At 46.5% G+C, this 15,099-nt stretch overlaps 1 protein-coding gene across 2 annotated transcripts; it reads left to right on the top strand.

Moving 5' to 3' along the window:
* The first annotated feature begins 3,249 nt into the window (after positions 1-3,249).
* Positions 3,250-12,513, top strand: DRAXIN (dorsal inhibitory axon guidance protein). 2 transcript variants are annotated; one of them, XM_026862577.1, is made up of 8 exons: positions 3,250-4,157; positions 6,143-6,618; positions 7,178-7,204; positions 7,889-8,076; positions 8,626-8,737; positions 9,097-9,186; positions 9,433-9,522; positions 11,513-12,513. In XM_026862577.1, exons 2-8 carry the CDS (start codon positions 6,165-6,167, stop codon positions 11,623-11,625), a joined length of 1,074 nt encoding a protein of 357 aa, XP_026718378.1. In that variant the 5' UTR covers positions 3,250-4,157; positions 6,143-6,164; the 3' UTR covers positions 11,626-12,513. The 2 variants fall into 2 exon arrangements, with proteins under 2 accessions (XP_026718378.1, XP_026718379.1); XM_026862578.1 differs by lacking the exon at positions 7,178-7,204 and having other exon boundaries at positions 3,563-4,157.
* Positions 12,514-15,099: the final 2,586 nt, after the last annotated feature.

The following is a 15,099-nucleotide window of genomic DNA, read 5'->3' as shown; positions in this document are numbered from 1 at the left end:
CCCCTCGGCGCGGTGTGCAGCGCCGGGCACCTTGCAGGGGGGTGCGGAGCGGGCGTTGGGGCTTCTGCCCACCACCCTGCTGCGGGTCCCGGCCACCTCGGGGGCGACTGTAAGCTCCGTCCCGAGATGGCTCTGCCCTTCCCTGAGAGCAAAGCGGGCTCGGACAGAGGCGCCGGCCCGCTGGCAGGTACCCGCCGAGCCCCGCGCGCACCCCAGGGGTACGTCCCGGCTCTGAGCCAGAGCTGCTGCGGGAAGCGGCCGAGGGGTGCAGGAGGCTTTTCCCACCCAGGCATTGTGTTTTTGCAGAGCCAGGCACCGAGCCCCTGAGTACCCCTGCTCTGCTATTCCTCTGATGATAAAAGTGAGATCTCGTTTTTGAATTAAATCAATTTGGCATCAGCTAATTGCTTATTACAGCTAGTAATTCATCACGTAGGATTTAAGTGACATTTATCCAATTCACACCTGAAGTCTTCTGTCAACCAGAGGGCTTAATGGAAATGGTTTTGTATTCCCATCTCCTCTCCCTTGCAGAAGGAGGCATTAATCCTACACATTTTGGTTCAAAGTGAGAATGACATGCAAGGAAAAACGTTGAAAGCACAGCCTAACTGCCCTGCCAGTCGGGACACATCCGCTTCTGCCCCCGGTGAAGATCGGGCCAAATCTGCCCCCATTCTTCCCTGTCACACTGGCGGGTGCTTTCCAGCTGGGTGAGCAATGACCTTTGCTATTGATTGTGTCTCATTTGTCACTAGGCATTGTGCATTAAACTGGAGAGTCTTCTCTGCTGCGCTGACAGCAAGCGACTATATTTTGGATGCTAATCTCAGACTCATTGCTATTTTAATCTCATTATTGGTTAGAGTCTGATAGCAGGTCGCCTGTGATGGCTGTGTCAGCCACTCCGTGAAGTCCCAGAGGGAAGCAGAGCAGAGGGTACTGCATATTCATTCATGTGCCCCTCTTCCCCTTCAATACTGTGACTTGCTGGGCGGCTCTGTCCCTGGGGGGTGTTGGTGCTGCGCCCCCCCTGCTCGGGCACTGACGCCAAGAGCAGCGGAGCTCTCTGTCAGGGTGGGCACAGGAGAAAGGCCAGCGTGGCTGTGCCTGAAGGGGAGAGGCATGTGCTGACTTGAAGGCTTTGCAAGGTGTCCGGTGTTCATCAGAGCCAGGGTGCTGGAGCTTAGCGGTGACTTAACTGCCTAGTACAAAACTGCCAGCTTACAAGTCTGGGCTCTGGGAGAGAGTATTTCCTGGGTCGTGCTATGTGAACAAGCCACTTCTGTCCTCGGTGGTTAGGAGGGCAGAGTGCAGTCTGTCAGCCAGAGCTGACTGGTGAGGGGAAGGGATTGCCTGGGCCAGTGGGTCAGCAAAAGCAGAGTCCCAGTTCCAGCCCTTCAACTAATGCTGAGGGAGTCACATTTCAAGTGGTTGCTGGATATGAGTTGCCCCAGGAAGGTGCTTGGTGGAGGCACAGGGGCAGCTACAGCTACTACTCAACCCTCTGCAAGCCTGAATCTCGATGTCCTGTCTCTTGTGCCACTAGGGCCATTAGTGTGTTAGTGAATTTGGGCCTTTGTACGATGGAGTGCTGTTTGGTGATGGCAAGAAGTGAGAGAAAACCATACAGGCAAAGGAAAGCAGGTATTTCAAAGGGTGGTGGCAGGATTCAAGTAGCCTAGCCTAAACATCTGCAGAGGGGAAATCTCTCACACCACAGTCACGAGGGACAAGGAAACTGTGGCGTCAGATAAATATGAAAGGCAAGGTAGGGAGGAAAGGTGATGATAGATAAAGGAAACCTAAGAAAGGAGGGCAGCTCTGAAGAGGGACCCAAAGGGACTGGAGATGTGTGAGCAGGGGACGCTGTCATGCCAAGGATGTCTGGGTCAGCAGCAAAAAAAAATTCTTTACAAAGTGAGTAGGCAAGAAACGTTGAAGAGAAGAAAAGTGTTATTACATTTGCCTCAGGGAAGAAAAGAGAAGGATACATATAAGATTACCTGTCTGCTTTGGGGGATCCTAGAAAGCTGGGAGAGCGCCCTTTGAAATGGGATGGTCTCTTGGCAGATTGTTTATGAAGCTTCCCAGCATTTGCCTCCAGATACAGAAAAACAGATGGAAAGAGACCCAGCAGGGAAGTGAAATCTCATTTATCTGCACAATGCCATCCTCCTGGCTCCAGCCAGCTCTCTGCATGTCAGCTACCATAGAGCCTACCCCGTCCGTTCTGCTCCAGGCCTTCCCAAGCCCATCCATCACCCTATGGCTTCTTATTTACAGGGAGCCTGGCACACGAAGCTGGGTTTATTGTCTGTCATCCCTGCCACACATGCACATACACACAACACCCGTGTAGATGCATATACACTTTGTCTACTGCTGCATCTTGGGATTGTCTGCAGTCCAGGAAATCTTCATGCACGCCTGCCAAAGTCTGAGCTTATCAGAGCCAAAGAGAAATCTGGCCCAGCATACATGCTTGGGTCTAGCTTGGTTCAACCCTTCAGCAGACAAACTGCATTAGTTGTGGTCTGGAGTGATAAAGGATCTTGATAGTCTCTATTTCTCGGTTCAACAGTTTCGTTCCTCTTGGCTGTGACATGAAGAACATAGGTGAAAAGTTAAAGTTAGGACTGCCAGGTATCATGTTCTAAATGAGATATGTGAATGAATGTAGATTATATCTGATGTTCCTGCTTTGTCAAATACAAAACAATACAGGAGGGGCAGTTTCAGAGCCTATTTCAGATCCAAGGTGACAACTGTATTTATAGAGGAAAACATGCCTGAGTTTCTCTGTACCTACTCAGTCCCTGGCTGCTTTGCAGGATTAAAAGCAGAGAGCAGAATAATAGCAATTGTATCAGTGAGTCCAGAGAAAGAGACAGCCCTCAAGTTACCTAGGATGCAAAAATCCCCTAATTTCCCTTACAGGATTGTGACCATACACTACTAACCCAAAATGGGTCAGAAATAGTGGCTGAGAGACAGCACTCATCAGCCCTGAGCTTGCACCCTGGGTAGCTCTGAGGCCTTATCTTTGCTTTCCACATTTTCTCGTTAGTAGGCAGATTTGCTACCTCAAGAGGCAGGTGGCTTATAATCCTGAGGATATATAAAGGAAGTGCAAGGCATTGGGTGGAGTAAGGAGGATGTAGGTTTGGTGTTGTGAAGAACTACAGGAGTAGCTTAAGTTGGTGAGTACTTCAGCAATTTCTTTTATTAATATACAAACCCTAAGAAGAGGATGGATTGTGCACTTGTAACGTGTGTGTTCGTCTTAGAGCAGTTTAGGAAAGGCATCTTACAAGGCCAGACTTCTTTCTGTCTTTCATAGGTCTCAGAGCAGAATTTCACCCTTTGCAGAAAAGGTGCATCAGCAGCATGAGCACACTGCTGTCATCCACACCAACAAGCCCAGGGCTAGCATGGAGATCTTCTGTGGACTGTGGTCCTGACAGAGGAGAGGGTGGGGTTTGGTGTTCAGACATTGAGGAACCTGAGCACCAAGGAGAACTAGGGATGCTGTTGTGTTACCTACCTGCCTTTCAGAAGTGTGAATTTTATGGCTTCTGTAGGGTAAAAAAACCAAAGAGGTAGGAAGAGGTTTCTGAAGTAAAAGATAGATCAGGGCATGGAAACAAGTGGTTAAGAGAAAGCTGGAACTTCTGTGCCTCTAGCACAGCGGTGTTGCATTAACCCAAGGTACCAAAACTTGCCTGTGCACTGTTCTGATTTGGCAAACAGCTGAGATCTGCCCCGACAACAGTGCAGTAGAGGTATTTATCTGTGTTACCAATGCAAGATTGCCAGTGACACCGTAACACAGCACGTTAGCCTGCCCTCTCAGCCAGTGCAGTGATGAGGCAACCCATGTGCTCTAGCTGCATTTTCATCCTGTGTGATGCCAACAAGACAGCTGGGCAGCTTAAATAAATGCCCTCTACACTTTGAAGAAGACCTTCTGTTTAACTGCCCTGCAGCATTGAGCTGCTTTCTAGCTCCCGCTGAAACCCAGAATCTGCAGCTAATGTGTCTGTTAGGTTCACCATCAAAGGGCCTGTGTCTGTGTGAGTGAGATTGGAGACACCTGCCTTGCATTCTCTTTGCACTTGTTCTCTCCTCTTGGTATTTTGCCTACAGATGAAAAGGTAAGATGCTGTTTCTAGCTCTTTTGAGTTGTTCTGAGTGACGCCTTGATCCAGCTGGTTTGCTCTGGTTCTTAAAGAGAAAATCCTCAGAAAAAAACAAAGACTGTGGATGCAGAGCTTGGGTTTTGTTTGGTTGCTGTTTGTTCCATTGGTTTTGAAGAAGGACTTCAAGTGCTTTGTTAATAGATTTAGCTGTCAGTCTGGTTTTCCTTTGTCCCCGGGTAGCTGCCAATAAAATACTATTTCATAGTATTATGCCTTCAGCAAATGAGCTACCAGGGACCTCCTAAATCAGTCCTCAAATAGCAGTTTGTTGTCCTTTGTGGTCAGTAGAAAGACCTACTTTTCAGACAGCACATTAAAGAGAAGGCACCTGTGCTGCCTACCTCTTTCCAGGGTGAAAATTTGCTCCTAGGCTCTGAGCAGTAACAGAGATGAATCTTGGAAAGGCAGAATCAGCTGGTCAGTGAGTAAGCAGGCTTTTCAGTTATAGGATGAAGATACCTCCCTCTAAACTCCCCAGATGCAATATGAGACCGGGGCTGTATGATGGCAGAGGCTTCACTGACTCAAAACACACCACATCTGTTTCAGGTTGAAAGGAAGAGCCAAGGCTATTCTTAGGGTGTCTTCTGTCAGCTCCACAAAAAGGCACTGAGATTGGCCTCAGAGGATGTTACCTGCTGCCCTTCAACAGGGGACAATGGCCAGTCAAGCAGCAAAGCACCTGTAGGAGGGAGTAGAAACCACTGTAATTATGCAGCGAAGTGGTTCACCTGGTGAACAGGCAGATGGAAATCAGGTGCAACTGGCCGCTGAGGTGCAGGAAAGATGAGGAGGTTGAGTGAAGAGCTGTGGCTCTAACTTTGTGACAGTATTTCTCAAACGTAAGCATAGGCCTGGTTTTCTGTCAGTGTCACAGAGAACTCTGGGTTTAACCATGCCTTTATGCTGCTCAGCTTCAGAGGGACACTCTGAGAAAGCTACTCCAGAGTGAAAGGCTGCACTGGAAATGCTGAAAACCCCTTTCCCTGTTTTGTGTGAAAGGACAGGGGAGAATGACCAAACTGAAGAAGTGTCTTGATTTGTGCAATGTCCCAAAGCCATGCCTCATAACTCAAACACAGGGATGAAGGAAGACCGTCAAAAATACTACAGTGAAGCAGAATGACTGAGAATAGTCTGCAGCAATTGTTCTGAGGGACTCTGTCTCTGTTCTTTGGACTTAAATGAGGACAGCCTCACCTGGTGGGGTGAGGTGAAGTGACCTGTGCAGGGTCAAGTAGGGAAAGTGGGACAACCTAGAAAAAACTCAGTCTGCCTCCCTGCCCCTTGATCTTTAGACCAGCATCCCTTGCTCTGCTGACAGCTGATTTGTTTCCCTGCCATGCTGTGAGGTATTGGGACAAAATTTCCAGTGCTTTTTCTTCCCTTGACCAATTTCAGCCACCCTGAAGCTGTATGCACGTCTCTCTGTCTTGAGCTGCTCAGGGCTGTTGCTGGTCCTACGAGGCTGCCATCTGCCTCCAGTTCTGTTCATCTTGACATCTTCATTGCAAGGAAACCAGCTGTGATGAGGGGCCAGTGCCAGCTAGGCCCAGGATGCCAACCTGGCAGGCAACAGCCCTGGCCAGACAGCTGGTGCTGTGTAGGCGGCTCCGGAGCGGTGGCCTGCAGGAGCCGGCCTCCCCAGCCCCTCAGATGGTAAGCTGTGAATGGGAGGGTAGGGGGGCTCGTCAGGAATCAAAGGGAAATGTCCTACTGATTGATGGCCCTCATTTGCACATGAAACTGGGACCTCTCAGCCCTGCAGGCCCTGCACGTGTGTCTCAGCTGCTGTAACCAGGGCTGGGAGAGGAGGAGGTAACCAAGGAGGGAAAATAAAATCACTTCCCGCTCTGGCCACCCTAACTGTTTTCATCTAAGTGACCTAGGTCTGAATCTTGCTTGGTTGCTTATTTTTATTTCTTATTTTTTAATGGCAGGTGAGGCAGAGCACCCAGGATTATGGCAACTTCTTCCACTTTCTCTCTTTTCCTGTGTGTGCTGGTTCTTTCAGACATCAGCCTTGCTGTCTCCCTGGACCCTGGCACAAAGCTCAAAAATGTCCCTGAGAACAACAACCACCTTCAAAACCAAGAGATGTGGCTGCAGCAGCAGCCCAGAAGTGGGCACCACCACAAACATGGCTTGGCCAAGAAGGAGAGGGTCCATGCCATGCCTTCTAGAGGGCGGCCGGCTGCGGAAGAGGCCCTCAGAATGGGTAGCGGAGCTCCAGCTGTGGAAGAGCTGGTGGCAGAGGGACAGCCAGCAGCCCTGAAACAGAATAAGGAGGTGTTCCTGGGTTTTGAGTTCCCATATCCTGAGAGGGAGAACCAGTCCCCTGGGTCTGAGAGAGGAAAGAAGCAGAACCGAGAGCACCGGCGACACAGCCGCAGGGACAGGCTGAAACACCACAGAGGTATTTGAGCTCCAAGGGAAGCTGGAGCTGTTGGGTCACTTGAAATGAGTGTCACTTGTGTGAGGGCAAGAAGATGCAGCTGTGGTTGAGCCCCATGGGTGTGTGGAGGGTGTGGGATGTATGCCTGCTCTGGGGAGAAATCTGCCAAACAAAAGAGGCACAAGAAAAAAGGGGAACTCCAGAACCAGAGGTTTTTACTGCTGGTTGCAATTTTGTGAAAATGACCTTGTTTGCCTTACAGGGGGAGATCTGAAAGTTCCTAGGACTTGAGGGGTTGTTTTGGGGTGGCCTGCTTTGTTTTTCTGCTTTTTTTAGAAAATGGTTCAATTTATGAACAAACATGTCCAAGCCGTGCTCAGTCTCTCCACTGACTTCAAAACATGACCAGAACTAGAAATAATACAAAACCTCTACTTCACTGGAAGATTATTTTCTTCTCATCAGAGTTTGTATTCTTCTTTATTTATGCTGAACTACAAGAATATAAATTTTGCACATGTGAAATTGCACTAATTACTTTATGTTGCTTGTTTCTAACTGGAACTGCTTTCCTTTGCAGGTCAAGTTGTGGGTGTATGTCTCTGTGGTATGGTATGCTCAGTGTGGTAAATCTTAAGTTCTATTAAAGCCAGGAAATTTGTGTCAATCGACATGATTTGACAGGTTGAATGTCAGTATCCCTGAGTTCCAGCTAAACTGACTAAACAACTCATGTTAAGCAATACAGAAGAGTATGCAACAAAGCTGGTTTGAAGCAATATTTGCACACTACACAACAGGCCTTGTTTCTTTGGTTTAACTCAAGATCTGTATTTAAATTAATACTTGGGAAAAGCAGGGATCAGACTGTGAAGACATTCGTATTTCAAGTTAGGTAGGTCCTGACTTGAGCTAAATTGAAGTAACCCACTACTAAAATCAAATGAGAATGTGTTCACAGGTATTTGCAGCAGTTTAACCAGGTACATTTTGTATTATTGAGACCAGAAGAAGAAATACTTTGCTTCTTAAGGAGGAGATAGAAATATCTTAAAGAAAGCACAATTGTTATGACTTAAGTGTGTAAAATTCAAGATGCATATACTCTGGACCTGATCTATCACTTTAATAGCACATGACTCTGTTTTACACTGGTCTAAACAGCAGCTCAGGGTGATAGCACACTGGCCAGCAGCTGAATGAAATCTGAATTCCTTTGACTCAAATCTATGTCACACAGAAAGAAGAGGGATGAGAAAGCTGATGCTACTGTACCTGTTGCCCTCTGCAGGGAAGACTTCTGATGCTGGGCCAAGCTCCCTGTACAAGAAACCTGAAAGCTTTGAAGAACAGTTTCAAAACCTCCAAGCAGAGGAAGCTACAAGCCTGACTCCAACCATGCTTCTCATGACTGCACTGGAATTAGCTGTTTCCACAGAAGAGCCTCCTGTTCTTCCAGCCACATCACCACGGTCACAGGTAAAGAGACAGCTGGTAACTGCACTGTACATTTGATGCAGACAGAAATCTCCTGCAGATAAGGTCCAGTTTTTGTTTGGTGGTTGGTTGGTTTTTTTTTTTTCAGTTAGAGGTAAATGCTTGCTTAACACTAAAGCCCTCCCTCAAAAGCACAGAGATTTTTAAACACCTCTTCTTCATAAACAGTTCCTTTAGTTGCTTCTCTTTCCTGTCCTACCTGCCCCTTAGCTAGCCATCTTCATTCAGCTTCGAGGACCAGAGGGAGTAGGAGCACTTGGCTGAAGAGGCATCATGTCCTAGTGCTCCTTGCTCGCCTTTTGTCCTCACATAGAGACAGTGGAAACTTCTCTCTTGGCTTCAGCTGCGACAGGGGAAAGCTCTTCCCTTTTGAAAATGAGATGCCAAGAATTCCCAGTGGACAAGATGGGGTAGAGGCAGGGGGAACTCATAAATCCTTTTTAAGGTCTAAAAGCACCAGGAAAATTTGTAGACTTCAGTGTTACTACAGAAGTGTAATCCGTTGTTTCTTTGGTTTCTTGTGGTTTGCAGGCCCGCCTCAGGCAAGATGGGGATGTGATGCCCACCCTAGATATGACACTCTTTGACTGGACAGATTACGAGGATCTCAAACCAGAAATGTGGCCATCTGCTAAAAAGAAAGGTGCTAAACCTCCCTGTCCTCTTTCCCAAAAGTCATTTATTCTGTAAGGCTTGTCCCATGGTTAGTGTTCACAGATGTGATGAAGGATATGAGATCATAGTGGTGGGGAAAAAGAGAAAAAGTTTAATGCTGATTGTGTTTTGTGCTCAGTTTCAGAATGTTTCTCATTTTGGATGGATAGTTTGAGGGCAGAGAAAAAATGATAGATGGAGGGTTGAGAAATAGGGAGGAGATTAGACTATGAAGGTTTAGAGTTCATACTCTTGAAGTTTGAGGCTGTTCTTGCCCTGGAACAATATAGTCTCCAAAATAAAAACACCAGCATGAAATTTTCTATTACCATCTGTTTTTTTCCATAGAAAAACGCCGCAGTAAAAGCCCAAACAGTGGAAATGAAACCGTGACAGCTGAAGGAGAGCCATGTGATCATCACCTTGACTGCCTCCCAGGTCAGGTTCAGCTTGGTAGAGTCATTTCTCCAAACATGAGATTGTTTGAAATCCATTCCAGATTCTAGTACAAGTATCCTGATTTCTAATCCTGATAGAAAGTGATATGCAGAGGGAAGGACCGAGGCTCTCTAGGCATGTTGTGGAAGCAGATGATGTCTGTACCATGGAGCTGTCATGGGTGTCAGTAGCCCTACAAGGGAAGGGGATAAACAAGCTGTGCTGACCCTCATTCCCATGTTGCAGGCTCTTGCTGCGACTTGCGTGAACACCTCTGCAAACCACACAACCGAGGCCTTAACAACAAGTGTTACGATGACTGTATGTGCACTGAAGGTGAGTTCAGATCTTTGCTCTCCCCTTTCCAGCTGGCTTCGTAGTTGGCTGCCTTGACTTGGAATAGCAGTTTGTAGGTAGTCAAGCTCTGCAGCTATTAGCCTTTCCCTGCCACTGACTCATAATGTGACCATTGAGCCATCTGGGATATCTTGTTCTCCCTCTTGAAAAGAAAAAGCCTGATAACTACAAACCTAACAGAAGAAGCCACAATATATTGACACTTCAGCAGTGCTTTCAAGTATCACAGATTATAAAAACAGAGTACTGTTCTTCTTTTACATGACCTTATGCCTTGTATGGCTTTCCTGAGTTAATTTCAACTGAACTTGTAGCAATTTAGTAGGTGGGCAGGACACAGACTTTTGTTATAACTGTTTCTGAAGAATCCATAGACAGTTACATTATGAAAATGTTGAAAGGCACTTTTTTAGTCTGAGCATGTTCAGGATCAGCTCCAGGCACTGGGTCTTATCTGCCAGAACAAAACTCTGGTTGCCAAGTTTTGTGCCCTGTGTTAGGTACCTAGTGACTTTGACCAGGTCATTCACCTCCTTTTTACACAGTTAAACAGACTCCTTTCCTGCTTGCAATGTTAAATGATAGTCTTTACCTTGGGTGTGTCATATAACACTTGAAGGTCCTCATCAGAGATGATGCTCTGATAGATTAGCCTAGAAAATTGTGTCTGCAAGCCTAATGAGGGCTGCCCCCGGCCCTGCTTTATACTTAAGCTTATAAGTTGATGCCAAATGTGCATCCTCTGTAGCATTAAAAAGATCCCCAGAGATGTAGGGTCCAGATAAGATAGACAAGATGCTTAGATAAGAACAGAGCTCTGATCTTGTGTGCTCTCCTTCTGGGAGGCCAGAGTGCCCTGAGGGGATTGGTAATGAGGAGCAGAAACCCAGCTTCAAGGTAGCGGGTCTCAACGTAGCCTAGGGGCGTGCACTCCAAAAGGCTGCTCAGTGACCTGTGACATCGGCTGGGTCTCCCGTGTACAAGTACTCAAGGACAGTTTATGGGCTGTCTCATTATAAAAGCTATAAATCCTCAGCCTCCCTCACTCTGGGGGTGCTGGCACTGTTGCTATCTGCTGCCTGCTCTGGAAGTAAAAAGAACTGCAGTTTCTAGGATGATCAAATCAGCTCCTGCCAAGACCAATGACCAGATCCTGGGTTACTGAAAATCAGGGCTTTCATGAGAATTATTTACATATAGACTGTACCCTGTCTGGCCCAACCAGCTACGCATTCTGGTGAGACAATAGACCCCAAAGATAAATCTATCAGTGACAGAACTGATGAGTTACTCTGACCAGAGTCTCCCATTGCCTTCTACTGCCATGGGAGAATATGTACTTGTGTTTTTTACAAATAAAATGCCTTCTTCCCCCCATGGTATTCATCAGTGCTATATCAGATAGCTTCCTTCAGACCCTGCACTTTGAGCATCCAAAACAAAGAAACTGAAGGAGATCAGCAGTGAGCTTCGGATCAGACCTCCCAGTAATAACACTTCAAAGTCTCTTCCTTCCCCTCCTGAAGCTTCAGAGAAATAAATAGCAAGGGGAGCTCCCCAGCCATTGCTGCTGCACATTAAGTCTATAGTAATTTCCCAATGGAGAGATCACTTAGACAGTAATGGGAAATAATAGGGGGAAACCAAGCAGGGCTTCCATAAAATCACTGGAAACAATCAGGATAATTCATTGGTATTTCAAGAAGCCAGTGAAACCTTCTGCCTGAGCCAATGAATCCCACACCAGAGCAGTGAGCCAAAGAGAACAGCAGTGCCCAGAAAGCAATATGCCCTGCCCATGTGAGGCTTTTCTCTGCCACCTCATTTGACATAGCCCAGGCTTCCCAGCCCTGGGACTGTTCCTGCTGCAGCAGGGTCTGTCAGGAACTGAGGCTGAGAGCTAATTGTTTGATCACTGCTGTAGTGAGCCCCCATCCCTCCTGCTCACTTGTGTTTGTCTTTTCTGTAGGGCTACGCTGTTATGCCAAATTCCACCGGAACCGAAGAGTGACCCGGAGGAAAGGGCGCTGCGTGGAGCCCGAATCAGCCAACGGAGAGCAGGGATCATTCATTAATGTTTAGGAGGGTGGGACTCCTGCCTGGATGGTTGGGAGCTGGGGTCACGCTGTTTATACCGAGCAATGGGATTTAGAGGAAGAAGTCAAGCAAATGACTGAAGCTGCAAGGCTCTGAACGTGCCAGGTTCCAACAAGACTGAAGCTCATGTTAATTATAAATAGAGTGGCCTCAGCCTTTTCCATACCAGGACTGCATTCCCCCTCCCTTCCCTCAGCACACTCCTGCATTGAGCTGGGTCCCCTCTCCTGGTTAGTAAGAGTTGATCATGACTACTGTTGTCATGGTCCAGGCAAGAAAAGGCTCTGCAGTTTCATCTCCTCCTCTCAACAGAGGCAAGATATGCAAGATCCTTCAGGCCAAAGGGGATTTGAGCTTAAACATTACCCCTTAACTATTGCTTGAGAAGAAAGGTAGATCCTCCTTAAGGGTCAGAGGTTCCTAAAGGATAAGAAGCTTGTAGCCTCCAGATGGAATCAACGTTTGGAAATGAATCAACAGGAAGCTGGCTGCCTGGCTGAGAGGGACCTTCTGACAGAACTCTTGCTCTCTCCCTCATTCCCTAGCTGTTATATACTACCACTTTCTACCTGCCTTCTTTGGGACCAATGAGTCCCCCTCCCTTCCTCCTTCCTTCCTTCCTTCCTTAGAACCACCTGGTTTCTGCAAGGATGTGGCAAGACATCCAGTCTGCAGCTCTCACTCATTTAGTTATCCTGCCAAATCTGTTATTTTTAATGATTATTTTTAGGAGCTTTCTGGGGAAGTGATAGTTTTCCTAGTGAGCCAAAAAAAAAAAGTTTTTTGGTAACAGGAGATAGGGACAGGCTGTTCCATTGTAGTAAATCCTGTGACATGTTGCATGTGTGTTCCCATGATATGTAAATAAAGATATGATAGATATCCTTTGTGCAACTCTTCTGCTTCTTTGGCTGAACCTAAGGATATGGCAGGAACCAGAAAAGCGTATGAGGGAGCTGGCCAGCAGGTAGCACTGATGACTTCAGATATTCACACAGAGCAATTGTGCTACTTGGTAAAAAAATTTCTCTACCCAAATTGGTGGTCCACGCTTCCTTGTATCCTCACTCAGATTGCAGCTACCACTCAGTTTCTGCCTGGTGTAGCCATTGAGATGTTTAAGACTTCTTTATATTACTACTTATTTACTGACTTCAGTGATACATTGGAGCAACAGAGGCTACCTGTATTAAACAGGAGTAGTGTTAGTTGGTAAAGGTGTTCTTTTTTACTGCTAACACCTCAGTAACCTGGCTTCTAGTGGGAGACAGCTCTGAAGCCTTTTATATTCAAGAACCTGAAGATGTATAGCACTTTTTATAGGAATAGAAATATTAATCCTGGTGCTGTGGTCAGAATCTTCTTTATGCTGCTCCCGTAAGCTCCAGTGTTCCATGTAGGTAGGCAAATCTCCATTTTGCACTCCTGTTTCTATTGTAGTGTCACTCTACATTGTGTGTTCGCTCAAATGCTGCTAGCATAATAGTTTACGCCTCTAATATGATGAGTGCCCAGTCATAACTACAGAGATATGCTATGAATGCAATATTAGTTCTGACCTGCATACACCTGCACTGCTAGGAGGTACACTAAAGGAGGAATTTGTAAAGGAGCATTTAGGCAAAACCTACCACTCAGTTGGATTTTGATTTCTGCTTACAGCATTACTGTCTTAGCCCAAATGGTAGGAGTAAAGAAAGGTGGTTTGGCTCCAGCTCTGTGCCACGGCAGCAAGGACACAATTTGTTAACCCAGAGAGAGAAATGCAGCCCCTCCCTCAGCCCAGATGCAGAATAGTGGGTGGTGCTGCCAGTGCTATTGTCAGTGGAAGCATAAAAGGAAAAAGGACTTAATTGATCACAGTCAATTGCAGAGCTCTCAAACCCTGGTCTGTGTGACACTGATGAGAACCCAATGCACAGCCATTATCAAAAGCCAGGTTTTGATACCACACTGCTTTCCAGTATAGGAGCTGAGATCTGGTTGAAACAGTGCAAGTGAGAGAAAGCAGGAAATTTTGCAGGGGTCTTTATCCTTGGAGATGTAGGTATTCATTGCCCCGTACGCTACATACAGAATCCTTGTGGGATCCCAGACAGTGTTTTGGGCAAGGCTGTGTTGCAAATCATGTGAAATACAAGCAGGCTTAAACAGCAAGTCTAAATTTTAAGCCAGAGCTTTTAGACTCCAAAAGAAGGCTTGCTTCTTCAGTTCTTGCTTTTTCAGCTTTTGGTCTGCTGTTAACTCTGAATATAAAGAACAGATTATTCTTAATAGGTGTCATTAGTTAAATGTTTACGGTCAGTGAAAATTGAATTAATTATTATAAATCACGTCGCAGGATTACTGGACTGAATGTTCACATTGGAGTTTCAGAAAGAGAGCCCGTGCCCAAGATGCATTCTTTCTGAATCCAACTGTGATGTTGCAGAGGTGAAGCAGAAAGGGTGAGCAGCAGCACAGGCACATGCTGCACAGCCACAGCAGTGTGAAAAGAATCAGACAACCTGATTTATGTATCAGCCAGATCAACTACTGACTTTGCAATTGCAGTGCAAAGGAAAGCTGTTGTGTACATAGCATGCCCAGGTGTGGAATGCAAGATCAGCTTGTGATATGAAACCCCAGGGCAACATTTGTACAAGTCCAACCCACTTCTGAGCGTAGCAAAGGTTTTTAGTGCCGCTCTGTGCTGTCTCAAGGGCATGACAGCAGCTGCAGAGTGACAGTATCACTGGGTTACATTTAGCAACTTTCCCCTTCCTTCCCAGTATCTCCCAGTTGCAGTGCAGTCAGTGACAGTTCTGCCTTTGGGGGCATTAGGTCTGAACAAGAGAGAGGGAGACAAATGTCAAGCAAGTCTTGATTTATATGTTCTTCTCAACTGGTTGTTTAAGAAACTTGAATTAAGAATTGACACAAGCTCTGCTTCTCTACTACGCTCAGAGAGCTTAAGCCAGAGCTCTTGCAAGATTTTCTATTTTCTTGAAAGGACTTTGAATCAGGCCCAAACCAGCCATAGCAGCCACCAGCCAGGGCTCTGTGGAATAATTTTTAAAGTTAATTGCAGGGCATGCATGCAAGAAAGGTGAGTGACAGAGTCCCACCCAAACTCCTGCTCTACAGCTACTGTTGTTAGAAGCCTCACAATGAGCCCAAGGGGTATGCATCATTTTAAACCACTTCTCCAAGGGTGAGAATCATTACACATGGAAAAGAGAGGACAGCGTGCTGATTTGACATAATCATCTCAGCAGCTGCCTGCTCTGCGAATGCTGTTAAATCTCGGGGATGTTGCTGGCAGTTGCCAAAATGATGACTGCAAGAGAGACAAGGAGTGGAAGCACAAATTAAAACACTTGGGAATCATTCTGTCTCAGTTCTGTAATAGTCTGCATTCATTTTAGCTTGGGGGTGTTTTATTGAAACCCTCTCTCCTCCCCTCCCCCCCCCCCCCCC

The sequence above is a fragment of the Athene cunicularia genome, assembly GCF_003259725.1.
Source record: "Athene cunicularia isolate RWA chromosome 21 unlocalized genomic scaffold, athCun1 chr21_part1, whole genome shotgun sequence".
In the NCBI taxonomy this organism is placed as follows: domain Eukaryota; kingdom Metazoa; phylum Chordata; class Aves; order Strigiformes; family Strigidae; genus Athene; species Athene cunicularia.
The sequence above is the reverse complement of the archived record's forward strand: the minus strand, read 5'-3'. Positions and strand labels throughout refer to the sequence as shown.

Coding starts and splice junctions, on each gene's coding strand:
- DRAXIN (XM_026862577.1), top strand. CDS start 6,165: ATGGCAACTTCTTCCACTTTCTCTCTTTTCCTGTGTGTGCTGGTTCTT. Junction 8,077..8,625: donor CCACATCACCACGGTCACAG/GTAAAGAGACAG, acceptor TGTGGTTTGCAG/GCCCGCCTCAGGCAAGATGG. Junction 8,738..9,096: donor GCCATCTGCTAAAAAGAAAG/GTGCTAAACCTC, acceptor TTTTTTCCATAG/AAAAACGCCGCAGTAAAAGC.